The following is a 26,866-nucleotide window of genomic DNA, read 5'->3' as shown; positions in this document are numbered from 1 at the left end:
TCAAGGAAGAGACAAATCACTAATGAATAGTAGGTATAAAAAAGATAAATAAATATGGATTTAGATGGACTTCTTCAGCACTTAATAAGTTCACAACTCAGAACTCCATAAAGTTTCTAGGATTTAAATGGTCTTTATTATGTATTTATAATTTTGATCTTAACTCTTTCTCAAAAAGATCTAAACGGCAAAAGTGTTGTATATCCAAACCTGCTTTGCCAGATCAGAGTGGTAGCAACTTTGTCAAGTCATTTGATTGATATAATCCAAGTTTATCACTTGATTCTAGATCTAAACCAGGTTTCATTTCCTTCTCTTCTGTTCTCTAAGAAGTCACTGAACACTACACCAGTCTGACCTTACTGTTTTTCTCATTTATATACATTCTATTAATATATGCCATTATCATGTATTTTCTTGCCTGACAATATCATATATTAGTGTCACCATCTTATAACTGTTTTGTTCCATTTATGAATGTTTTGTTTCTTCAAATAGATTGTGACACTTCAGGTCTGAACGAACACAACTCATCCTGTATTTTATAGTATGTATCCAATGGCCATCTCTACTTCTTGTTGTAGTATCCACAACACCTTATGATATGGGAAGATAAGATATTAAAAGGGGGCTATAAGAACGAAGAAGGTACTGAATAATTGCAATGTTTACCTAATATTGAATGTGATCTAAGCATAGTATAAATGAGGTGCAATTAAGAGCTAAGCATCTACCAGAAGGAAAAGGGTGAGATGGCAAATCTTTTTTTTAAAAAATTTTTTTTTAATGTTTATTTATTTTTGAGAGAGAGAGAGAGGGAGAGACAGAACAAGAACAGGGGAGGAGCACAGAGATAGGGACAGAGAATCAGAAGCAGGCTCCAGGCTCTGAGCTGTCAGCACAGAGCCCAACATGGGGCTCAAACTCACAAACTGTGAGACCATGACCTGAGCCGAAGTCAGACACTTAACTGACTGAGCCACCCAGGTGCCCCGTGAGACACCAAATCTTGTACATCAAAGACAAGTTGGGATTATATTTCACAGTAAAGGAAAAAAAAAAAGTGCTTTAAAAAAATGAACTAAGAAAGGGGCAGAAGATAAAAAAAATTCTATATGTAAATTATAGCTCTCAGTGGTTTAGTCCCTTGACAAGTAGGTGCTTTGTGCATTCCAGTTATGTCCTTGATTATACACCTCCACCTGGAAGTCTGCTCCAGGTATCTCTCCCTCTCAAAAATAAATAAACATTAAGAAAAAAATAAAATGTGATATGCAAATTTAAAAAGTTGTCAGTACATTAGATCTTCCTTAAAATAAGACGTGTCTAAGCATCCCATAGCATATTCTATATCTGATTATCTGTACTCCTAGACCATTAATGTACAGTAGAAATAAAAAATGCTTTTACCATTTACAGAGTTGTAGAACACTGCTCTTGTGCTTTTCACACTGCTGGCACTGCCCACAGAGCCTCCAACATCCCATAATTCTATATAGTAGGTCTTCTCTTCTGGGGTTCCTTCTTTGTAGTCATGAACCTAACAAATCAATCCATCAAAATAATTATTATAACCACTAAAGACACTAGGAGCACCCTCATTCCAGTTTAAAGCACTGGACATTCCGTATCAGCATGGCTCTTTCGTATCATTCTCATACCACCTCTCTGATCACCTCCTGTCTTTCAAGAGTCCTCCCTCTAATACTCTCTCATACAACAATCCTAACATTTACAGCTCTCCCTCCATTTCCAAATCTTCACTTCCTGTGGATAAATGCCATAATTCATCACTTCAGTCACTCCTTTGCCCCTCTCTTGCACTGTGTTCATCTGACCAAATTCGAACCTTGACTCTATCCACCTTTTCTCCAATTCCATAACTGTAACCCAGCTTAGCTGAATGTGAAACTCAGAAAAATACACATTCAAGCTGACTGGATTCATTTTAAATTCCAGCCTACCTTTGGGGCTGCCCTTTAATAAGTTTCATAGTCCATTCCCTCTTTTCCTTTCCTAGATAACTATTTCACAATTTCTCTTCTTTTTCAAATTTCCAAAATCTTTTCCCTATCCTTAAGAACAGGTAAGAACCTTGCTTCTTGAGACAGAAGCAATCGGAAGAGAATTTCGACAGCCTGTTCTTCACATATCTATTCACCTCCCCGCATCTGTCCCCATATAATCTGCTTTTCCTCCAGCCATTACAGAGAAACTCTCTGTGTCCCCAAGGCCAAATCCCTTTCTTCTTTATGCCTGAGATCCTATGTCCCTTTTCTTATCAAAGGTGTAGCTCTATCAATTCTCCTTTTTATCATCAAATATTCCCTCTCTGTTGAATAAGTCCTATCAGCATACAAACCATGCCATAATTTTTCCCATCTTAAAATAAGCTTCTCTTGAACTCAAGTCCTCTTCCAGCTACCATACCACTTCTCTATTCCTTTTTACAGCAAAAGTTCTCCAGAGAGGTGTCTATTCTCAAGTCTCTAATTCTTTTCCTTACATTCATTCTCTTTTGAACTCATTCCTGTCACACTTGTGCCCCAATCACTCCACTAAAACATTCCTTATCAAGGTCACCAATGGCTTCCACATTGCTAAATCCAATGATCAACGAATGAGCAGTTTTCATCTTACCTTCCCAACTGATACAAATAATTACTCTTCGGCTTTGCAGTACATAGCTTCCAGGTTATTGCGCTCTCCTGGTTTTCTTCCCATTTCACTGGCTAATCCTTTTCAGTCTCCATTTGGGTGATCTTTACCTCCCTAATTGTTGGAGCATCCCAAGGTTTAGTTCTTGGATCTCTTTTCTTTATCAATACTGGCTCTCTTGACAACTTCATTTAATCTTATGATTTTAAATGTCATCATTATGTTGATGAATTCCAAATTTATATCCATCCTGGACTAGTCCCTTGAACTTCAGGCTACCATATCCACTAGACTACAATTTGGATGTCTAACAGGCACCTCAAATTTAACATATCTGAAAATAATTTCCTGATCTTCCTCTTAAGACTATTCTTCTCCCAGTAAAAGGCAACTCCATCCTTCCCGTTACTCAAAGGACCAAAAACTTAAGAGTGATCTTTAACTCATTTCATACTGCATATCTGATTTGTCAGAAAATCCTATTGCTTTTGTCTTAAAAATATATCAAAAATCAGTTCATTTCTCACCATCTCCACTATTAGCATCCAGGTCAAAGCCTTGATCCTTCTCTTTGCCTGAATTAATGCAATCATCTCCTAAATGATCTCCCCACTACAGCCTTGCCTACTCATTTCTCCCCCCTTTGCACCCCTCTTCCCATTTGTTTTTCATATAGTAATTAGCGTGATCCTTTTAAATGCAAATTAGATCACATCCCCTTCTGCTAAAAACCCTCTAGGAGACATTCTTAGAGTAAACTCTAAAGTCTCTCCTTCCTCAGGAGCACCTAGGTGGCTTAGTTGGTTAAGTATCAGACTTCAGCGTAGGTCATGACCTCACAGTTTGTGAGTTTGAGCCCCATGTCAGGCTCTGTGCTGATGCTCAGAACCTGGAGCCTGCTTCAGATTCTGTGTCTCCCTCTCTCTGTGCCTCCTCCACTCACACTCTGTGCCTCTCTCTCTCCTTTTCTCTCAAAAATAAACATTAATAAAAAAAATAAAGTCTCTCCCTTTCTCATGATCTAGACTCTACAGCCATTTATTGACTATACTATATAACTATTCAGAAATAGATTCTGATATATGGGAACTATATGTATTAAAATATAGCTAAGAGCCAGATTATAGTGTGGTGGTTGGGAGATGTGCATCAGAATCTTCCAAGAATTAAAAAAAATATATATATGTTCCAACAAAAGGAAATATAAGCAAGTGGAACTACATCAAATGAAAGAGCTTCTACACAGCAAAGGAAACCATCAAAAAAGTGAAAAGGCAATCTATGGAATGGGAGAAAATACATGCCAATCATATATCTGATAGGGGTTAATGTCCAAAATATATAAGAACTCACACAACTAAATAGCAAAAAAACAAGCAATCTGATTTAAATATGATCAAAGGAACTGAAGAGACATTTTTCCAAAAAGACAATGGCCAACAAGTACATGAATAAGTGCTCGACATCACTAATCAGGGAAATACAAATCAAAAACTACAATGAGATATCACCTCACACCCATTAGAATGGCTGTCATAAAAAAGACAAAGAGATCAGGTGCCTGGGTGGCTCAATTAGTTAAGCATCTGACTATTGACTCTGGCTCAGGTCATGATCTCAAGGTTCGTGGGTTTGAGCCCCATGTCCGGCTCTGCACTGACAGTGTGGAGCCTGCTTGGGATTTCTCTCTCTCTCTCTCTCTCTCTCTCTCTCTCTCTGCCCCTCTCTTGATCTTTCTCTCAAAATAAATAAAAAAAAATTAAAAACAGAAAAAGATAAGAGATAACAAGTGTGGGCAAGGATGTGGATGAAAAAAAGCTCTTGTGCACTGCTGGTAGGAATGTATATTAGTACAACGACTATGAAAAACAGTATGGAAGTTCCTTAAAAAAATAAAAATAAAACTAAACTACCACATAATCCAGTAATCCCATTTCTGGGGATTTATTCAAAAGAAATGAAAACAGGATACTGAAGAGATATCTGGACTCTCATGTTCACTGCACAATAGCCAAGGTATGAAAACAGTCTAAGTGCATGTCAATCAATGGATGATTAATAAAGAAGATATGGTGTGTACATACACATACACAGACACTGGAATATTATTCAGCCAGGAGGAAAGGAAATCCTGCTGTTTGCAAATACATGGATGGGCCTCAAGGGAATTACGCTAAGTGAAAAGAGTCAGATAAAGACAAATCGTGCATGGCACTACTTACATATGGAATCTAAATAAAAAATCAAACTTCTAGAAACAGACAGTAGAAACGTAGTTGCCAGGAGTTGGGAATGGGTAAAGATTGGGAAAAAGGTACAGAGTTTATAAGATGAATAGATCTTAGGATCTAATTTAAAACATGGTAACTATAATTGATAACTTTGTATTATATAACTGAAATAAGCTAAGAGAGAACTTAAATGTTCCAAATAAATACATAAATAAATAAGTGAGCAAGTACGTAACAGATGTGTTAACTACGTAGATGAGAAGAATCTTTTCATGATGTCTATCAAATCACCAACGATATACACTTTAAATATCTTACAATTTTATGTGTTAATTATACCTCAGTAACAATGAAAAAAAAAGAGAGAGAGAAAAAAGTCCTTAAAGAAAAAAAAAAAAAAAAGAATAAGCCAGACTTACTGAATCAGGACCTTTGGGATTTAGCTTATACATAATTTGAAAATTTTTTTTTTTCAACATTTTTTATTTATTTTTGGGACAGAGAGAGACAGAGCATGAACGGGGGAGGGGCAGAGAGAGAGGGAGACACAGAATCAGAAACAGGCTCCAGGCTCCGAGCCATCAGCCCAGAGCCTGACGCGGGGCTCGAACTCACGGACCGCGAGATCGTGACCTGGCTGAAGTCGGACGCCTAACCGACTGCGCCACCCAGGCGCCCCAAGCTTATACATAATTTGAACCATTCTCCAAATGATTTTGCCATAACCCCTAGTTAAGAACTGCTGATTTTATAAAATGGAACTATTTTGGTTATCAGGAGGCCTAGATTGTACTCTTGATTGCCACTGATTATCCCTGATATTTTTGATCCTCAGTTTCTTTGCCTATAAAATGAAGTTGTATTATATACACTTAGTGGCTGTGAAATAATAAAAAGCAAGATAGCTAAGTGGTTAAAAATAGATGTCATAAAATGTACTAAAACTCATATATTTAACAGGATGCATCACACTTTTTACTTATTCACATATTTTTGTCCAAATACTTTTAAGGAAAAATTTAAGTAAGATACTCTACATACCATCACATTGACAAGAGAAGACCATTATCAGATTGACAACAAAGAGGATAGGACAGAAAAATGAGAATAACAAAATCATAGCAGTTGGGCAGCCCTGTGGATGATGAAAATTACTCCTGTATATTGTGATAAAAGGTATCACTATTTTGCTGTATGGTGAAAGAACTGATAATACATGATCATGCTAAGTCATCAATAAAAAAGTTAAACTAGGGGCATCGGTGGAATAGCCAGTGAAGCATCCAACTCTTTATTTTGGCTCAGGTCATGATCTCATGGTTCATGAGACTGAGCCCCGCATTGGGCTCTGCACTGACAGTGGGATTCTCTTGGGATTTTCTCTCTCTCTCTCTCTCTCTCTCTCTCTCTCTCTCTCTCTCTGCTCCTCTCTCTCCACCCTTCCTCTCTCAAAACAAAGAAATAAATAAACTTAAAAGAAAGTTTAACTATGTGAGTTTTGTTTGAAAACACAGGGAAATGTATATTTTATAAATATTTCCACGCTAAGCCACTGGAAAGGGTCAATTATCTGTTATTGAAAAGCTCAGCCACTTTAGTGAGCCTTTCTTGATTCTGCCTCCTTTCCCCACCTAAAACCAACCAGAGCCAGTTAGATACTACTATTTGCTCCCATAACACCCTGATAAGAAGTTATTATCCATCTATCATTTCACTAACCATATTGTATAATTTATCTGCTGATGTATATTCTATTAGACTGTAAGCCTAAGGGGAGAAGTCATGCATTATTCATATCAGTTGACCAAGAAAATAGCATAATAACTGGCACATATTAGATGCTTGGATATGTTTGTTTAAATCAATGAATAAATTCAGAATATTTCATCTTCCAAGGGTTTATTACATTGGATTTCTTATTTGAATTCCAGTGCTTCTCAAGTACAACTCTGAAAATAAACTAAATCAGAACGAATAGAAACCTTGTTAAAAATTAGATTCAAGTTGCATTTTTGATTTCTTAAACAAAAATTAGATTCTTAGACTGTCCCTGAAGCTTCTGGGATGGGGCTCAAAAATCTGTACTTTTACAGACAGATCCCTAGGTGATTCTGACATACAATTAAGTTTGGCAATCAATGCAGGACATCACTTTTTTTCTCTAAAATTATTTCAAATGTCTAATGTTGCCTCCCCTAAAAGACTGTACAGTGACTTCCAAGAATAGCAATCACGTAATACATATGTAGCATGCCCTCTTAGTCTTGCAATGTACTAGGTCTGTTAGCCAGCTTGCTCTGGCTACATATACTCACTCCCAAGCCACATGGATGTCCTCATCTATACTCTTTCCTACCACAGAATACCTTCCCTAATCAATTCTTTCATTGTCTCCTTCCAGAATTACAAGAGAAGGTACCCTTCTTCCTTTCCAACTTGCTCAACTAATATTTAGCTTAACTTAATTCAAATGGAATGAGTCCTAAGAATTTTAAACCAGTGGCTTATAGTTTGTAGCTATGACATATCTTTCATATGGGTGAGTGGTCTCCAAGGGAAAACTTGACATTACAACAAGTATTGCTCTGGATACAGTAAGTGGTAAGTTGGTGCAATGCTAAGAGCCCAGCATGACTGAGAGTAATGGCAAATTATAAGAAATATGTTTTATATTTAAATCAGGTCATCAAGTATCTGATACTTTAAGTCATTAAAGACTTGACAACTATGCAAGCAAGGATTTTCTCAAAATGTAGCAACAGTATATGCTGCTAATTAAGTGGGAAAAGGAACCAGACTCCTCAATGCTGCTGTCACTTTGGTACTTCTCATTTACTCACCTTTTGATTTTTTATTAGAAACTATATCAAGACTAAGTACGAAAGGCTTTACCTCATTTGAGGAGTTTACCTATTACTTGTAACTTTTATTTGAAATTTTTTAATGTTTATTTATTTTTGATGGAGAGAGAGACAGAGCATGAGTTGGGGAGGGGCAGAGAGAGAGAGGGAGACACAGAATCCAAAGCAGGCTCCAGGCTCTGAGCTGTCAGCACAGAGCCAGATGCAGGGCTCAAACCCATTAGCTGTGAGATCATGACCTGAGCTGAAGTCAGATGCCCAACCAACTGAGCCACCCAGGTGCCCCTATTATTTGTAACTTTTATAAAGCATGAAGAGGCTCTCTGCTCTTCCTCCACCCTTTTATTTAAAAATTTTTTTTTAAGTTTATTTATTTATTTATTTATTTTGAGAGAAAGAGAGAGAGAGAGAGAGAGAGAACCCCAAGCGGGCTCTGCACAAACTGTAAGATCATGACCTGAGCCGAAACCAGGAGTCAGGCGCTTAACCAACTGAGCCATCCAGGTGCCCCTGCTCTTCCCCCTTTGACAGACAGCCACATCTTCTGATGCAGTGCCAGCCACATCCCTGAGACACAATGGTGAAGCCTGGAGTAAATGGGTTTGGCCATATTGGGCGCCTGGTCACCACGGTTCCTTTTGACTCTGGCAAAGTGGATACTGTTGTCATCAATGACCCCTTCGTTGACCTTAACAACATGGACATGTTCCAGTATGATTCCACCCATGGCAAACTCAACAGCACAGTCAAGGCTGAGAATGGGAAACTTGCCATCAATGGAAAGCCTAATTCTGTCTTCTAGGAGCAAGATCTCGCTAACATCAAATGGAGTGATGCTGATGCTGAGTATGTTGTGGAGTCCACTGGGTCTTCATCACCATGGAGAAAGCTGGGGCTCACTTGAAGGATGGGGCCAAGAGGGTCATCATCTCTGCCCCTTCTGCTGAAGTGGCCAAGTTTGTGATGGGCATGAACCATGAGAAATACAACTCCGTCGAGATTGTTAGCAATGCCTCCTGCACCACCAACTACTTTGCACCTCTGGCCAAGGTCATCTGTGACAACTGTGGGATCATGGAGGGACACATGACCACAGTGCATGCCATCACTGCCACCCAGAAGACCATGGGTGGTCCCTCTGAGAAGCTGTGGCATGATGGCCACGGGGCTGCACAGAATATCATAACTGCTTCTACTGGCACCACCAAGGCTATGGGTAAGGTCATCCCTGAGCTGAATGGGAAACTCACTGGTATGGCCTTCCATGTCCCTACCCTCAGCGTGTTAGTCATGGATTTGACCTGCCACCTAGAGAAAGCTGCCAAACACAATGACATCAAGAAGGTGGTGAAGCAGGGATCAGAGGACCCCTTAAGGGCATCTGGGGCTACACTGAGGACCAGGTTGTCTCCTGCAACTTTAACAGTGACACCCACTCTTCCAATGCTGGGCTGGCATTGCCTTCAATCACCACTTTGTCAAGCTCATTTCCTGGTATGACAATGAATTTGGCTATGGCAATGGGTGGTAGACGTTATGGTCCACATGGGCTAAGGAGTAAGAGCTCCCTGGACCACCAGCACCAATGAAAGCAAGAAGAGAGAGGCCCTCAGCTGCTGGGAAGTCCTTGGCCCAACCCATTCCCCAACACACTGAGAATCTTCTGACCTCTATACAGTTTCCATTCCAGACCCCCCAAAGAAGGGGAGGAGTTTGGGGACCCCTACCTTGTCATGTACCATCAAAAAAGTATACTGCCAAACTTGTCTAATTTGCTGCTATGCTTCCAATTCCTTGCAGTGTCTGAAACTCGGGAGGCATGTAATATATGTACTAAAGGAACAAATGGATGAATGAAAAATATAAAGGTTACTGCTAATTGCCTCTTCCTTTCTAGTAATCTTATTTTGCCTTTAGCCAAGCTCACATTTAAAAAAAAGACTTTTTTTTAAAAAAAGACTGTTTTTAAAAAAAAGACTGTCGCTTTCCCTTCTATTCTGTACCCATTCACTCCTTTATTTAACCTCTAAACTTTGTGAAAGATGGATTTAAACTTGTCTCTATTTCCTCTTTGCCTACTCACATCATTTGGTTTCTACTACTAACTTTCCATTGCAAGGTCAAAGGTCAAAGGTCAGGAATGACTTCATCATCACCATTTTTTCCCTCTCTCTCAGTTCTTACACCTCTATAGCATTTCATATCAAAACTCATTCTCTCCTTCATGAAATTCTCATCTCCATTTACTCTTGTGGTATTTCATCATCTTGGCTATCTTCTTACCTCTTTTTTATTTTTATTTTTTTTTATTTTAAAAAAAAATTTTTTTTTCAACGTTTTTTATTTATTTTTGGATAGAGAGAGACAGAGCATGAACGGGGGAGGGGCAGAGAGAGAGGGAGACACAGAATCGGAAATAGGCTCCAGGCTCCGAGCCATCAGCCCAGAGCCTGACACGGGGCTCGAACTCACGGACCGTGAGATCGTGACCTGGCTGAAGTCGGATGCTTAACCGACTGCGCCACCCAGGCGCCCCTCTTCTTACCTCTTTGATCAATCTTTCTCTGACCTCTCTTCTCATCTTCAACTCTCCAAATATACCCCAAGGTTTTCTCTCAGGTCTTCTCTTTCTAAATTCACTTTTTGGAAAAACTCACCATCTCTCACGGTCTGGGATTATATCTATATAGATGAGTCCAATTTAGAATTCTCTCTTAAGCTTCCCTACCTCATCTCTGAATGCCTTCTGGACAGTTTCAGTTGGAGAGCTCATAGATACTTCCCTTCATCATGTCCAGAAGTGAATTTATTATCATTTACTTCTCTTTCACCTATAATATATATCCTCCTTCTTGAGGAATAGTCAGTCTATTTGTCCATTGTCCAGGCCACCTGTTCAATCATTGACACCCAATATAATTTTCCATTCTTTACAAGCACCTCAACTTTTTCTCTTGAACTGCTATTAACACTTAACCTTCTCTATAAATGTTGTCTATCAGTGCTGTCTCAGAATGTTCTGCAATGATGGAAATGTCCAATACAGTAACCACTGGCAACATGTTACTATTGGGCAGTTCAAATGTTGCTAGTTTGTTTAACTGAGGAACTAAAATTTTAATTTAATTTAATTTAAATTTAAATTGCCACAATTAGTCTAGTGGTTACTGTATTTAACAGCAGAATACTTTTTCTTAATACCATTCTGGAACATGAGGCAGTACAGAATAGTGCTCAAGAGTACAGGCTCTTGAACCAGACCACCTGGGTTTGAATTCCAACCCATCACTAACTAGCAATGTGACCTTGGACAAGACATTTAACACCTCTGTGCCTCTACTGCTTCATGTATCAAATAGGGGCACTAAGAGCACCTATCTGGAAAGGTTGTTGTGGGAATCACTTGAATTAGTTTGTAAAATCGGTGCTTAGGCAAAGTAAGCCATCATTCAGTACTATTGTTATTTATTTCTTTAAAAAAAAATTTTTTTTAACATTTATTTATTTTTGAGAGGCAGAAAGAGACAGAGTGCAAAAGAGGCAGAAGGACAGAGACAGAAGAAGGCACAGAATCCGAAGCAGGCTCCAGGCTCTGAGCAAGCTGTCAGCACAGAGCCCGATGCGGGGCTCGAACCCACGAACCATGAGATCATGACCTGAGCTGAAGTCAGACACTTAACCGACTGAGCCACCCAGGCACCCCAGTATGTTATTTTTAAAATTATTCATATATATGAACTTTGTGCCACCTACTAGATCCTACTTCACATTCTTAGTGAGGATAGAGATTGTCTTTTCTTTTTAAATTTCTCCTCAGTGCTTGCACGTTATTATGCTGCCCAAAGAGGAAGTCAATAAATATTGATTGTATGCAATGTGTAAATTAGAGAGTTAAAATCCCATTAAAGTGAACAATAAATTACGAGTCAATTTCCTTATTTATAATTTGCGAAAAGATTAAAATTCTGTAAGTCTTGTTTTCATGATTAAGAGTAGCCATGCATTTATATTAGTCCCATTAGACTTGGGGCAACAAAATTAGAAGACAGTCATGAATGAAGAGTACTGTAAAATAAAACTTTTCCCTTTTCCCTTCAATTCAGTTATGAATACCTCTCCAATGCATACTAAATCCAAAATGTTAGTAATTACTGAGTACATACATTAAGCTCATTAGTTTCACCCAATACTTGAATTAAACAATTACATTATCACCTTTATTATCTCTATTTTTAGTAAGCTCTTAGATGTAAAATGAGCTAAAACAGACAATTGTTTCTAAGAGTTTTGAAAAGAGTGTATTAACACATCTACCTGGATTCTGGAGATACCCTCTCTCTGGTTTCAATAACATAGAAGCTATAACTGCAATACAAAAGCTGCTACAGAAGAAAGTATTCCAAGCTATTTAGGTAATGGTTTTTATCAGATTTAATCATTCTTGCTAGAGGGAAGAACCGTTTACTTTATTACAACAGTAGTCAAAACAATTTACATGTCTATGACAACTTTCCTTAAGATTATCATTTACAAATGCCTTTCACTTATGTTGTCATTCAAGAAATGCATTCTTCTCAAAGATGAAAGACAGAGACCAACTAGCTCAAGACACAGTGAAGAGTTATAACTTTCACCTCCATATGCCCCATTCTTCAACAATAATGCAGTTCAGGCCAGCCTGGCTTTATAGGAGTCAATTAGTACCAGACTCATTCCAGTAAAATCAGTCACAGTATAACATAACCTACAAACCTGAAGGCTAGCTAAAGCAGGCATTATTTACCTATATTCTGTAGAGGATAAACTAAGGCTCAGAGAAGTAAACTGATTACTCTAAAGTCACTCTTGAGGAAGCAAAAGGCAATATGGGAACTGACCCAGGAAGTGGGAGTTTAAATCTAAGTTTCTTTTCAGTATTATGCTTTCCCACAGAAAGGGATTGCGAAAAGTCCAAAAGGAAATTCGGTCCAGAACTTGCTATTGGCAAGTTGCCAAATGAACTCATTATCTAGTATTTGTTTTTCTCCTATATCCAAGAATTTGGGAACATAGCAGGATGAAATGACACATACAGGTCCCCTCTGACTTCAAATTCACAGAAATGCCATAAAAATATTTTTATAAAATAAAGAGGACAAGTTCAAGAAAAAGAAAGGGAAATCCTGAAATGCCAGAAATGAAGAACTTAAAATTAGAGTGAGAAGTGGGAACTGACCCAGATTCAGAGGAGACAGCTTCAGGGGCTGGTCCCTGGAGTTTTAGTGTCCATCCAGGAATAGAGATCTGTTTTCTGTTTTTTTTTTAATGTTTATTTATTTTTGAGAGAGAAAGAAAGAGAGAGAGAGGCTGAGAGAGAGAGGCAGAGAGAGAGGGAGACAGACAATCTGAAGCAGGCTCTGTGCTGTCAGTGCAGAGCCCGACATGGGTCTCAATCTCATGAACTGTGAGATCATGACCCGAGATGAAGTTGGATGCTTAACTGACTGAGCTACCCAGGTGCCCCTGTTTTCTGGCTTCTAAGGCAGAATATATATGAGTGGGTGACAAAGACGAGACTACAGTTCCCTTCGTGAAATCTGGACCCTTGGTGAGCTGCCCAGTCAAAGAGAGTAGGAAGAACTGTCCACTGGTTCAGGAAAGTAGGAAAAACTTTCTGTCAGGGACTTCAGGTAGGGGTGGTACAGAACAGATAGAGGGTCCACAAAAAATGAAAACCACAGGCCTGTACTAGAATCGGAAACTTAAAGAATATACATTATCTAGGTGGCATGGAGACTCCTAGTTGTAAAATTGTAAGTACCCTTGAAATTCCTAGGGCTCTGGCAGCAACAGAAATGAAAAGGTACTGTACTTTCACAATAAGCACACAAAATTTCCACAGGGAAGAAGAAAAAAAATATCCTGCTGAAGATGTGATCATCTTCAAAGAATTATAAACCATACAAAGACATACATTTTCATGAAGTATAGTCAGCATACACAGCAAGTTGAATATCAATCACCCACTCAGAAAAAAATAAAACAATCCAAAAGAAACCATAAAATACTATGTTAATAAAATAAAAAGTAAAACCATAATGAAAGGTCAGGATATTTTGAAAGATTTTGACATTTGAAAAGGAACCAAAAGGAATATCTAGAAACAAAAAATTATAGTTACTGAGATGAAAAACTTGGTGGATATATTAAAAAGCAGATTAGACATAATTGAAGAGATTCTTTTTAAAAATTTTTTTTTAATGTTTATTTATTTTTTGAGAGAGAGATGGAGACAGAGTGTGAGTGGGGGAGGGGCAGAGACAGAGGGAGACACAGAATCTGAAGCAGGCTCCAGGCTCTGAGCTGTCAGCACAGAGCCTTATGCGGGGCTCAAATTCACGAATCTGAGATCATGACCTGAGCCGAAGTCAGACGCTTAACCGAGGCGCCCCAAAAAATTCTTAATTAACTGGAAGGCAGATATGAATACATGATCCAGAACACACAAAGGAGAAACAAAAAATAGAAAACATGTAAGTACAATTAAAAGATACAGAGAATAAAAATCTAATACAAGTTTTGGGGCACCTGGGTGGCTCAGTTGGTTGGGCGTCCGACTTCGGCTCAGGTCACGATCTCGCGCTTCGTGAGTTCCAGCCCCGCGTCGGGCTCTGTGCTGACGGCTCGGAGCCTGGAGCTGCTTCGGAGTCTGTGTCTCCCTCTCTCTCTGCCCCTCCCCTGCTCATGCTCTGTCTCTTTCTGTCTCAAAAATAAATAAACATTAAAAAAAATCTAATACAAGTTCAAAAGGAGAAGACAGAGTCAACGAGGGAAGACAACAGATAGTGGCTAAAAAATTTGAAAAATAAAGACAGACAGGAGAGGCACAACCTTATGACAGGATGACTAAAATGAACACATACCTAGACATAAGTTAGCAAAACTACAGAACATCAAAAAAAAAAAAATCTTTTAAAAGCAACTAGAGAGAAGAAATTACCTTAAAAAGGAATAATAATTAGGCTGACAAAAGATTTCTAATCAGTAGAAATATAAGTCACAGTCTGTGGGACAACAGCTTCAAAGAACTGAAGGAAAATAACTGTCAATTGAACTAATTACAATTCCTTCCCTTTTCATTTCTTAAGTCAATGGAGAGATGTATGCTAGCAGAAGAGACACTTGGACAGGACTAGTTGGGATTAGCAAAGACCAACAGTATCTGGGAAGATAGAGAGTTAGGAAACTGCACCCAAGTTTGCTAAATGTGAAGTGGAAGAGAAGAAGACCCAGACATAAGGCTCCAGAAGCTTTTGACTTTATATTTCTAGCCCCAAGTTGTCAGTCTTAGTGCCAAAGGATTAGATAGAATTATTTATGGAGCATGTTAAGTGAACTCTGGGTATATAACACAGTAATTAACACAGAAGTCTCTGGATTAAGACTATTTAGATAGATAGAGATCAGGTGCATTCAGGGTGGTATGGCCATGGACTGGGTTAAGTCTAGGATCCAATCTTAACTCTGCTTTTTTTGCACTGAGTGAATTTGATCAAGGTAGTTTACTTCTCCATGTCTTAGTTTCTCCAGTTATGTCTCAGTTTAAAAAAGATTAAATAAGAAAAGACATACAAGGCATTTGGCATAGTATCTAACACAGAGTAGGTAGTTAATAAAGCCTAGCTATTAGTATCAGTTTTGACTACAGTACTATAATTTGATCATGTAGTTTGAAGGACTGATCTTTAATATGACTAAAGAAAAACTAAAATATCGGAAACACATACTCTCACATCTACTGAGCAGCCCACAGTCCATGATGGATTTCCCAGTACTTGATTTTGGCACAGAAGATGAACCAGTGAAGATTTCCCAACACCTGTAAAAGATTTAAGAACTCTAGTCATGTAAGAGATATGCTGAAATATCCTTTATGACAAAAGTAAGACTGAGCATATGCAGTAATAATGATAGGTAAAGTATGGTTGGCTGAAGGGTAGTCATACCATACCAACCACTTAATAAGCTTTATTGATACAGAGAAGATGGTTAAAGACAGTGGTTCTCTCAAATTGTACTTGAATATTGTGACAGGGACTCACCATTTCACAATTTCATATTTAGACCCTCTAGTTCTCCTATATAATGATTTCTAAAAGGCAGTCAACAACCTGGCTCAGACTTGACCCTTTGGGAAAATAGAACTACTCTATTCCCTCTTCTACATCATGGTCCTTTACCTTAAGGCATAACTTTATTTTCTTGTAGACCCACTGGGTTCAAGATAATGTAGTTATTAATGCTAGAAGTAGCATTTGGAGATCTAGATGAAGAAGAAAGAGAATGAGTTCTTCTGTATACCTGTATGTAGAGTCACTCATTCAATTAATAGCATTTTGGGATGCCACTGTAACAAGCATAGCTGGTGAATCTTTATGTAACACTAGTTGTATCAAAAATTTAGACCACCTGTTTGTGTGCATTACTGTGTATGAACCTATTAATTATGTTTATTTTTTATTATAAAGAGTTATATTTACAGACAATCTGGAATGAATTTTAAAAAAGGAAAAACGGCCTGAAGAGACCTATAAATAGCAACATGTAGGTTTATTTAATACCATTAGCAGGGGGTTTCTAAAAGTAGGTTGTTATTGTGAATATATACATGGTGAACTTAAAGACAATACCCGCCTTTGTTTACATAGCTGGTTTGGTCTGAAATATTCTCCCCATCCTGCCCATTCATTTTCGCTCCCAAATTGGCCTGGTGAATTAATCTTTCAAGACTCAGCATCTTTCTAGTTCTAAAGTTTTCTTCAACTACACAAAGGTAGAACTAAGCACACTATCCACCATCCTCTGGGTCTCCTCTGTGCCCTGTACATTTTTCTACAAAGCACTTAAAAAACATATTATTACACTTCTTTGTTTATAGTTTTTATTCACTCAGTTTAAGTTCTTTGAGGGTTGGGACTAGGTTTTACACATTGTTTTCATCTCCAGTCTCCAGAACAGTGCCTTAATTAATATTTATTTAGGGGTTAAATTTTTCCATGTTATTACAGAATCTTCATAAACATTTAAAAAAATTATTTATTTTTGAGAGAGCGCAAGGGCAGGGAGAGGGGAACAGAGGATCCGAAGAGGGCTCTGCGTTGATTGCTAGCCAGCCAGATGTGGGGCTTAAACTCAAGAACCTTGAGATCATGACTTGAGCTGAAGTCGGATGTTCAACTGATTGAGCCAACCAGGTATCTCTTCAGAAACATTTTTAATGTCTCCATAGTAGTTCAGAGAGTAGACATAACAATTTACTTAACCATTCCCTCATTATTAGATATGTTTTGAACTTTTCACTATGCTAAGAAAAGACTTGTTTAAATTTTTGTTTCAAATTAAAATGATTTCCATAGTATACCCTTCCAGAAGCGAAATGAACATTTAAAGTTCTTGATATATGTTGACAACTTTCATCTGGTTACTCTGCCACCAGCCACACATATAAGCCTGCAGATCCTGTTGCACCTCAAGAGTATGTATGTTGTTGCTTTTTCATCTATGTTAATTTGATAAAAAAAAAAAAGTGACATCTTGCTTTAGTCTGCATTTCTTTACCTTCTGGTAAAGATATCCATTACAATCTTTGTTAATCAGTTGTCTTTCCTCTCTTACGAAATTATCTGGTGATGTTCTCTGCCCATTTATCTAATGGGTTTAGGGTTATCAATTTACATAACCTCTTTATATATTAGCTGTCTCATGCAGTTGAGTCAAACATTTTCTCAGGTTTCCTTTTAATTCTTTTTATTTTTTTCAACACAGACTTTTAGATTTTTGAGTACCCAAATTTGGCTCTGTCTTTATATTTACCGCACTGCATTTGACATCTGTGACCTTTAGGGCATATTGTTGATTGGTGTTTCCATGTAGGTTGTCTATGTTGGAGACATATATCTAGACGCTTGGTTACCAGCCTGATGCAAGGTTTGAGCTTCTAGTTAAGCTTAACTGTGTCAGCAAACATCTCTATGCAGTTAATATTGTATAGCTCTCCATGAATTAACTGCTTTGGGTGGGAAGAGTTGACTAACCCTGGATAGATTGTCAGCAGTAAGAACTACTGAAGTGCCAAGAAAATTGGCTGACTATTCATTTCTTTAAGAATTTTGGGAGGTACTAATTCTATGCTTTTACCATTAGAATCGAATTAGATCAAAAGAATGCCCTTGATTTGCTTAGGGGAAAAAGTCCAATATAATTAAATAAATGCCAGTTCCAAATATAGTTGCTGGTAATGTGTTAAGCATATCTCTTATCTCTGAAAGAACAAAGAGGAAAAACGTATGTGTGTATTAGTGAGACTTTCAGGATTCCTAACTAAATTATCAACTATCTCTAGGGGATATAAAACAAATCTCTACATTTCAAGTCATTCTTTTATATGTTTGTGAAATCCTCAACATTTCACAGGGGAAATAAGACTTTATTCAAAAATAAACTTTGAAGTCTGAATACAAAGGCAGATGAAGTGTAAAAAGCATATCCTTACCTGTTATTAAATCAGTGTTAAAAGGGAAATGACAAAAAGGCAATAACCGACTTTGCATGCATAGCCTAATGTCCGTGAACGTGTGACAAGATCAATCAAGTGGGCGTGACTGTGTCTTCTGTTTTACAACCAGGCTATCAGGAAAAAGAAAAGCTTACTAATTGCCTGATCATTTTTCCACATTTAATGCAGCAGCCAATTCAACCCTGTTATGTAATGCATTGATTTCACAGTTACAGCCTCAGCACTTACTATAGTGCCTGCTATGTAGCAGGTACTTAAGTATTTTTGTGAAAAAGAAAGAAACTGACTAATTCCAACAATATGGAACATCAAGCGTTGGTTAGATGTGATAGAAAAGTGAATTAAAAATGAGGGAGAAAGCCCACTTTATACATCATGAACCACGTTAGCTCTGAATTTGTCTCAAATTCTACTTGCTTATACTCTTGCCAAGTCCCATTAGACCATTATTACTAGCTGAGTGACTTCATTAACTTCAGCATCACTTCAAGCTAAAGAACTGGAGTTGATAACTTGGATTATATGAAAAGAATTTCATAATGCAACTTTCTTAAGGGGATATTAAATAATGCTATCTATAAAACATTTTGGAATGCAAATAATCTTCAGGCAATGTGGAAACATTCTTAACTTCCTCCTCTCCACCACAACTGTTTACAGTCTGTAAGGCTAGTTTTCAAGTTGTTTAGGGTGTATCCTCTCCATGGTATATCTTCCATGCATTTTGCATAATGTCTTTGCTTACAGCACACATTCAGAGGTCAACTCCAGAAAAGGACATCCACGAAATGCAAGGTTAGCATTTATTCCAAGTTCTTAATGAGCACAGGACTGGAAGTTATGGTAAGAAAGAGAATGGTAGTGAGGTGAGAGGGGTAAATGCAGACCTCACTTCTAGTTCTCAAAAGTCCAAGGTGTCAAAAGAAGAATTTTAACACTAGAATTAAATTGAGCTCAGCATTAAATCCTAGCTGTTTCATAATATAGCCTTATCTTAATTGCTCTTTTTCTTACAACCTAGTACATAATAGGTTTTCAATTAGGATTAAAGAGAACAAAGAAATCAAGAAGCCCAGCTGAGAGTAAAACAGGACTAAAACAGGACTGCAACCCAATATTTCATTTCATAACATGACTTAGTGTTTAAGTGCGTAGACTCTGGGTTCAAACAGCTTCTGTCATTTATATCTCTCCTCTTCACTTTTCTCATCTGTAAAATGGGGTTAATAGGGCTGGTCTCACATTAAATGAGTCAATATCTGTAAAGCAGTTGGAACAGTGTCATTTTTCTTAGTGCATGTTTGAATTCCGTAATGAACAAACTCTCTTGAAGGCACGATCCCAGCTTCTGTATCTTTCTTACAGCGCCCAATACAATACTCAATGTCTGCGTATCTCTTAAAACAAAGGAATCGGCAATACAAGCTAGGATGCGGTCGCCCGGGAGACCGGCTTGGAAAGCTGCGAAGGCGGAGAAAGGTCGGGGCTCCGCGCCCCCCACCTGCAACGCCACCTTCGTCAGAGCAAAGTCCTCTGGGAAGTGTAGTTTTTAGACCTTGAGAGGGCTTTCAGCCACGGTCAGAGCCAGTTCGTTGGAGAAGCGGGAGAGTAGCGAAGGAAGAGGGTTATCAGATAACTCAACAGTGTCAGGAACTCTAGAGGTGGATTAAGCCGCTCACCTGAGTCTCCCAATACCAGTACCTTCACCCGATCCAGGGACGCCATCTTGCCACAGCCCGGAGTTAACGCCTGTTCCGGGATGGTAGGCCAACCAGAGCTGGGTATGGAAGAGACAGTCTTCAATTTCATTGGCTAATCGGGGGTGTGACTGTCTTGATCGGAGGCCTCACTGTGCTGATTGGCCGGTACGGTTAAAAGTGGTGGGTGGATTCCAAAGCTGGTCGCAGGAATAAGGAATTGTCTTTGTCGCACTAGTGGCGTGGCTCGTTTAAGCCGGTAGTTGAGGCGCTGAGGGAAGCTGTAGTGGGAGTGTTCGAAGATTCGTTTTGGTAAACCTTGCTCCCTGTTCCTTGTTCTCGATTCCCTCGTCCGGCGTCGCATTTCAGGGTTTCTCCCCCTTTTCTCTCCTTTCTCCTTAGCTACCCGCATCCCCTTAGCTATTCTCTTGACGTGGTCCTCCAAAGAACCATTGACCCCGGAGCGGCCCGTGTGCGACCTCGGGTAGGACGGGCTTGGCTGCGCCGAGTGTGGCCCCAGGACTCACCTGGCACAGTCCGAGGGAATTTAGGGGCTCGGGGGCTCTCAGCGGGGAGGAGTGAACATTACAGAACCGAGCTCGTGGAGGGCAGCCGGTTGCAGTTTTTGCGGTGATTATGCCGCTTTATGTACGAAGGTATGGAAAGTGCCATGGAACATGGTAACTGAAAAAAAGCACAGACGTATAGGATCCATGGTTTTCTAGAACCAGAATAGTGGTACGCTGAAATAATCTAATTGGATTCCCACATCCGCTCCTTTCTCCTTTGTTTTACATCCTGTAGCATAACCTTTTAAAACAGCGAATTTCAATCCTGTCACCGCCTGCTTAAAACCACTTGAGGTTAAAGGAGAGGGTTTTCAGTAGTCTTTTTCTACTCTGGAAGCAGCAGTGGAGGAAGTGAATTGGGGGAAGCTGGCAGGGTGGGCATTTTGAACACGTGCTTAGGAGACTTCCTGGAAGTTTTATGAAAGTGCTAGACTAGCTGTGCTGGGTGCTAGAAAGTGGTGAACAAGATAAAGGCCCTGGTCTCAGAGACGGACATGAAGACAGTACAACTCTATTTACTGCAAGAAGTAAAGGGGAAGCGCTGTGTGTGAAAGGGGAACATTTAAGCTACTAGGGGGAATCTGGGAAGGTCTCCCTGAGAAACGTCATTTTATATGTGAAAGATGATTAGGAGAAGGGAGTTGAGCTTAGCTTTGTGGGCAGAATGAACAGTATGTGCAAAGGCCTGGAAGTGGAGAAAGCATGTGTGGCTTATGGAATTGGAATTGAGAGAATGCCAGTGTGGCTGGGGATGAGGCTGACAAGGGTCAACAGTGCAGAGAAGGGATGCATTTCAACTTTGTTTCTCCAACTCTGTGCCTGGCTAAATGTTTGTATGATGAGAATACATTGTTCAAAGACCAAACCAACTTGCCCTTGGGGGTCTGGACTGTGTTAGGGAGGTAGGTGAGGCTGGGAGGTGACTGATGGACTGTGAGGCTAAAAAAGAAGAAACAGGTTGATGCCGAAAGGCCACACATTCAAAAGTCTCCAGAGGCCAGCCAAGCTCCTTCCCTGTTTAAAACCATCAACTGTTCTTCAGCTTCAGGTTATTGTTTCCCTGTGGGAACATGATCTCACTTTTTTCCTCAGATATTTCCAACTTTCAAGCTTAAAGTTGAAATTTATGTGAAATTTCACGATTTTTCAGTGTTGATGACTAATTCAGAAAATCTTCAAAATGTTCTTTGGGTCAAACAATGTGACAGAAGCTGCCAGTTTGAGACCTCTGACTTAAGTAACATGATAAATCCAAAGACTAAGTAGGAGATTCAGCTTAAGTGGGGAAGTAGAAATGATAGAGGAGAGAACAAAATGTCAGGAAGGATGATTTTAGAATGTAGAGATTTTGCATAAGCTGGAACAGCATGACTTCTTTCCTGAGCCCCAGTTTCATTTGTTCAGCTACCTGCTGGACATCTTCACAGAACATTCTGTGGTATATCCTCAAAGACAAGCATCTAAAAGTGAATGCCTCATTTCTTCCAAACCTGTTCCTCTTTCAGGTGTTAACTCATTTTTCTTAGTAGTAGTGTTCTCTTCCTAGCTACACTGGCTCAAAGCACATAACTATATGTCATTTAATAATATTAAGTATGTTGTTTAATGGGTGCAGTGTTTCAGTTTTACAAGATGCAAAGAGTTATGGAGATGGGGGGTGGGGATAGTTGTGCCACAGTATGAATATATTTAATACCACTGAACAGTATACTTCAAAATGGTTAATTGCTAAATTTTGTGTTATGTGTATTTTACCATAATAAAAAGTGTTGTCAAACAAACAAACAAACAAACCCAAATAGCTATTTAAAATTTTCCCACTCTGTAACTCATTTCCAATAAATTATCAGATTCTTTTAATTTTGTTTTTGTAGTAAGTTTCATTCATCCTGTCCTTTCTTCCTTAGTTTAGGCTTGGTTATCATGGCTCTTAATAGCTTTGCAGTGGCTCCATCTTCAATACTTATGGCCATTTCTCATATTGTTACAAGAGTCACTTTTCTAAATAGAGGGTATTATTATCAATGCCCGTATTTAATGGCACTTTTCTGTTTTTAGCCCTGAAAGCAGAACACTTTACGTGAATTATCTCAGGTAATCTGTACTTCAAATCTACGAGGAGGGTGCTATCAATCACTTATAGATAAGGAAACTGAGAATTTTCTAACGTCACCGGTAGGAAATGGTGGAGCGGGGATTCTAAACCAAAACTATTGTACTGCAGAGTCCCTCATGTCACTCCCTGCTTAAATCTGTAGGGCCCACTAAGGTGTTTCAGGCAAAGGAGACAGGCAAAATGATAATGTGTATTGGGGGGACATGTAGTAGCCACTCACCAAATTTGTCAGGAACAGTGGTCAGAGACTTTGTGTGTTGGAACACAGAATAAATAACAGGTTATAACAGAATAAATAAAATAACACTATGCCTAACCTGGCTCTCCCAGACCAGCTGAAACAAAATATCTGGGAATGGGGCCCAGGATGGGTGTTTTTAAATGCTCCCCAGATGATTCTGCTTTACAGCCAGGGTTGAGAACCATTGGTCTAGAATATGGAGCTTATGGAGTGGGAGGTCAGGGAGGGCAATATAACAGTAGGAAATAATACTGGAAAAGTAATTTATTTTGACATTTGTCTGCCATTTTTCGTTTGTTAGATATTTTAGAGGCTGTATGTTATGTTTTGCCAACTGTTGAGCGTGTAAAACAAAGCAAACAAAAAACTGGGGTCAAATTGGAAAGGAGAACAAAATGCGTCTGGTAGTATGCTATGATACTACTTTTGTGTTCAACTCAGGTACTTGCTCAGCATCCTTCAGCCTTGGGATGACAGGAATGTTTTAGGACTACAATAGGTTTGGATCTAGGTCCTGCTTTGTCTCTTATATATAGTCATTCCTGCCTGATTATTTACAATCTGAAATACTGTAACTGACTTTCCTTTTATCTTTCCTTTATTACACATAGGGCATTATATTTCCCCCCCCAAAATATGTGTATAGATTGGTTGTTTAGGAATACCTTGATAGTATAGTACTGTGGATATAAAGACATTTCTTCTAAAAAAGGTATTAAATCTGATTCTGTTGATAACCACTGATTATAAACAAAAGGTTCAATAGAAACTAATATTAATAAAAGAATGTGATTCTCTATTGAAAGAGTTCAATAGCCTCTTAAAAATTTCCCTATAGTGTAGGGAAATGTTGACATAGTCTGTGTGGATAGCCTGGCTGTCACGTATTGATTTAATGATTAAACCAACATGGGAGCTACCCTTATCAACAAGTGTTTCCTAATACACATATTGCTTCACATTCTTATTTATTCACCACAATAACCTCACTGAGGTAATTAATATCCTTATTTCTCAGAGAGTAAAATGTGGCTTGAAGTTGTTTTAAGGAATTTGCTCAGGATCACACAGCTACTAAAACTCAGGCTAACTGAATTCCAATGCACAGGCTGTTTAACAGCCACGTGAAAATCTAGCCCATGCCAGTGTGGGCTTGTAGAAGATAGCCTTATGGGTCATGACGTGAGAACTGGGTACTTCGTCCTGCAAGAAGGGATCCAGTATTTAAAGATATCTTGAGTTGTTTTTGTTTTTGTTTTGTTTTTTTTTGACTGTTTACTCAACTGATCATCAGATTTAACTTTGCAAGGTTGGTAAAGCTATCTGGATCCAAGTGTTAATTTCTTTCAGATTTATAACAGTAATTTTGCCCAACACCCATCTGGTGATTACTTATGTGTTTATTGGTTTATTGTGATTTTATTGTGAAAGCATGACTATGTAAAACCTCCTAGAATAGATTTTGGTAGGAAAATTTTTCTCAAGAAAAGAAATAGAGACACTTTAAGGATATGCTGATAGATTTTTCAGGGGTTTCCCAGCATTCCCAAAGATTATAGCATTAAGAATAGTGAGGCTTCATTTATCTTTTTTGTTTCTTTTTCTGAAATAAAGTGGGCTTGATATAATACAACACTGCTATTGGTAATAAGTTTCTTTTTAGAATCAAGCACAGTAGATCATGAAAATGACCATTTAAGGAATATGTGAAGCTTTTAAAGTATAATCTGTGTACTGTAAAGGAAAATCTTGTTTTCTGTTAAATGCTTAGGCTTTATAAGTCTTTTTCTTAATTTTTTTTTTAACATTTATTTATTTTTGAGACGGAGAGCATGAATGGGGGAGGGTCAGAGAGAGAGGGTGACACAGAATCTGAAACAGGCTCCAGGCTGTGAGCTGTCAGCACAGAGCCCGACACAGGGCTCGAATTCAGACCGCGAGATCATGACATGAGCCAAAGTCAGATGCTTAACAGACTGAGCCACCCAGGCACCCCTATAAGTCTTAAAACGATGTCTCAGATACCTTTGTGGCACTTCAAAGGGTGGTAACTACCAGCTCCCTATTGGGTTGATAATTCTAGATTTAAAATGATTACTATGTCCTTCTGATCCTTTTTTTTTTTTTTTCCTGAATTTGGTTTATTTAAAGTTGAAGTTTGCTGCTAAAGATGGCAGACCCAGATGTCCTCACCGAAGTTCCTGCAGCATTGAAGAGGCTAGCCAAGTACGTGATCCGGGGGTTTTATGGCATTGAGCATGCTTTGGCCTTGGACATCTTGATCCGGAACCCCTGTGTGAAAGAGGAGGATATGTTGGAGCTGCTCAAGTTTGATCGGAAGCAACTTCGATCAGTTTTGAATAATTTAAAGGGAGATAAGTTCATCAAATGCAGAATGAGGGTAGAGACTGCTGCAGATGGGAAAACCACTCGCCATAACTACTACTTTATTAATTATCGTACTCTTGTTAACGTGGTAAAATATAAATTGGACCACATGAGAAGGAGGATTGAAACTGATGAGAGAGATTCCACCAACCGGGCTTCCTTCAAATGTCCTGTCTGTAGTAGTACTTTTACGGACTTAGAAGCTAATCAGCTCTTTGATCCTATGACAGGTGAGATTTTTTTCCAATTTATGAATCTTTCTTTTAAGTAATTTTAAAAAATAAACTATGTATTTCTTAAATTGGTTTATCTAATTTTTTCAAAAAGCTTATTTATTTATTTTGAGAGAGGGAGAGAGAGAATGCATGCAAACTGGGGAAGGGCAGAGAAAGAGGAAGAGAGAGAAATCCAAGCAGGGTCTGTGCTGAGAGTGTGGAGCCCGATGTGGAGCTGGGGCCCTAGGTGGAGCTCAATCCCATGAACTGTGAGATGACCTGAGCTGAAACCAAGAGTCAGATGCTTAACCGACTGAGCCACCAGGCGTCCCTGGTTTAATTTTTGAACCAGTCATGCATATCATTATAAAATTGAACGGATTCGTAAGTCCGTGTATGGTCATTCTTAGTCTTACTTTCTTGTTTGACTGTCATACTACTTTTAGAAGCTTGCCTTTTTCATTCACAAGGAAGTGTCCTCTATCACCCATGGCCCTCCTACCTCTGCTCCCACCCCTTATTTGCAGCTGTAGCCTAATCTGAAGGGTTGGCTTCCCTACCACTTTGAAGCCATTCTGACCTCTTTGACCTCTTCCTTCAACATTTATTTGAATGTCTACTTGTATCAGTCACTGCCAGAAAGTTATAATACAATGTATCTAAATGCTTTGTTAGTGGAAGTACGAAGTTCTATTAGGAGTATTTAACTAGGGCCTCTAATCTGCATTTGGGGAAGGCCTCTGGAAGAAGTACTGGCTGAGACCTAAAAGATAAGGGTCAGCCAGATGAAATAAGAGGGGCACCTTTTGCAGGTTTATTAGTGGAAGAGAATTGTCAACATGATCTGTAATTTGCTTCATCTAATTAAATGCTTTAGGTTTTAAGGATTTTTCTTATCAACACAGGATTGTAAAACATGCATTTTCTAAAAACACAATATGCTTAGTGTTAACACCAGGAACTTAAATTTTTTTTAATGTTTATTTATTTTTGAGAGAGAGAGAGAGACACCACGACTGGGGGAGAGGCAGAGGGAGAAAGGGAGACACAGAATCTGAAACAGGCCCCAGGCTCTGGGCCATCAGCACGGAGCCTGATGTGGAGCTCTAACTCTGAACAGTGAGATCATGACCTGAGCCGAAGTCAGACACTTGACCGACTGAGCCACCCAAGTACCCCAACATCAGAAACTTTAAAGTGCTGGGTTGTATAGTAATTTTGTCTTGTTGTCATTTGTAAACTGGAAAAGAGTCTACAGTTTTGGTAATTATTCGGTGGATTAACTTTGTATTATTTTCTAGAGGCAAAAATCTATAGAGAGAGCCAATGCTGGTA

General features: G+C 38.8%; 2 protein-coding genes and 1 pseudogene across 7 annotated transcripts in view; 2 read left to right on the top strand and 1 right to left on the bottom strand.

Annotated features, from left to right (window-relative positions):
* RABL3 (RAB, member of RAS oncogene family like 3) overlaps positions 1 to 20,052 on the bottom strand; it is a 38,246-nt gene extending 18,194 nt beyond the window's left edge. The window contains exons 1-3 of the mRNA XM_058731263.1: positions 19,985 to 20,052; positions 15,517 to 15,608; positions 1,411 to 1,540 (exon numbers count right to left, since the gene is read on the bottom strand). Of these exons, the coding sequence (XP_058587246.1) occupies positions 1,411 to 1,540; positions 15,517 to 15,608; positions 19,985 to 20,030 (268 nt within the window). The 5' untranslated portion in view covers positions 20,031 to 20,052. The remainder of the gene's footprint in view (positions 1 to 1,410; positions 1,541 to 15,516; positions 15,609 to 19,984) is intronic.
* On the top strand, positions 8,252 to 9,434 carry LOC131512484 (glyceraldehyde-3-phosphate dehydrogenase-like; annotated as a pseudogene).
* The window catches only part of GTF2E1 (general transcription factor IIE subunit 1), a 36,818-nt gene continuing 29,926 nt past the window's right edge, over positions 19,975 to 26,866 (top strand). The window contains exons 1-2 of one of the 6 annotated variants that reach the window (XM_058731261.1): positions 19,975 to 20,086; positions 25,080 to 25,546. In XM_058731261.1, coding sequence (XP_058587244.1) covers positions 25,099 to 25,546 — 448 coding nt within the window. In that variant the 5' untranslated portion in view covers positions 19,975 to 20,086; positions 25,080 to 25,098. The other 5 variants (XM_058731262.1, XM_058731256.1, XM_058731258.1 and 2 more) reach the window with 5 other exon arrangements.

This window comes from Neofelis nebulosa, chromosome 5, assembly GCF_028018385.1.
Source record: "Neofelis nebulosa isolate mNeoNeb1 chromosome 5, mNeoNeb1.pri, whole genome shotgun sequence".
NCBI classification, from domain to species: domain Eukaryota; kingdom Metazoa; phylum Chordata; class Mammalia; order Carnivora; family Felidae; genus Neofelis; species Neofelis nebulosa.
This window is presented reverse-complemented; position numbering and strand designations above follow the sequence as displayed.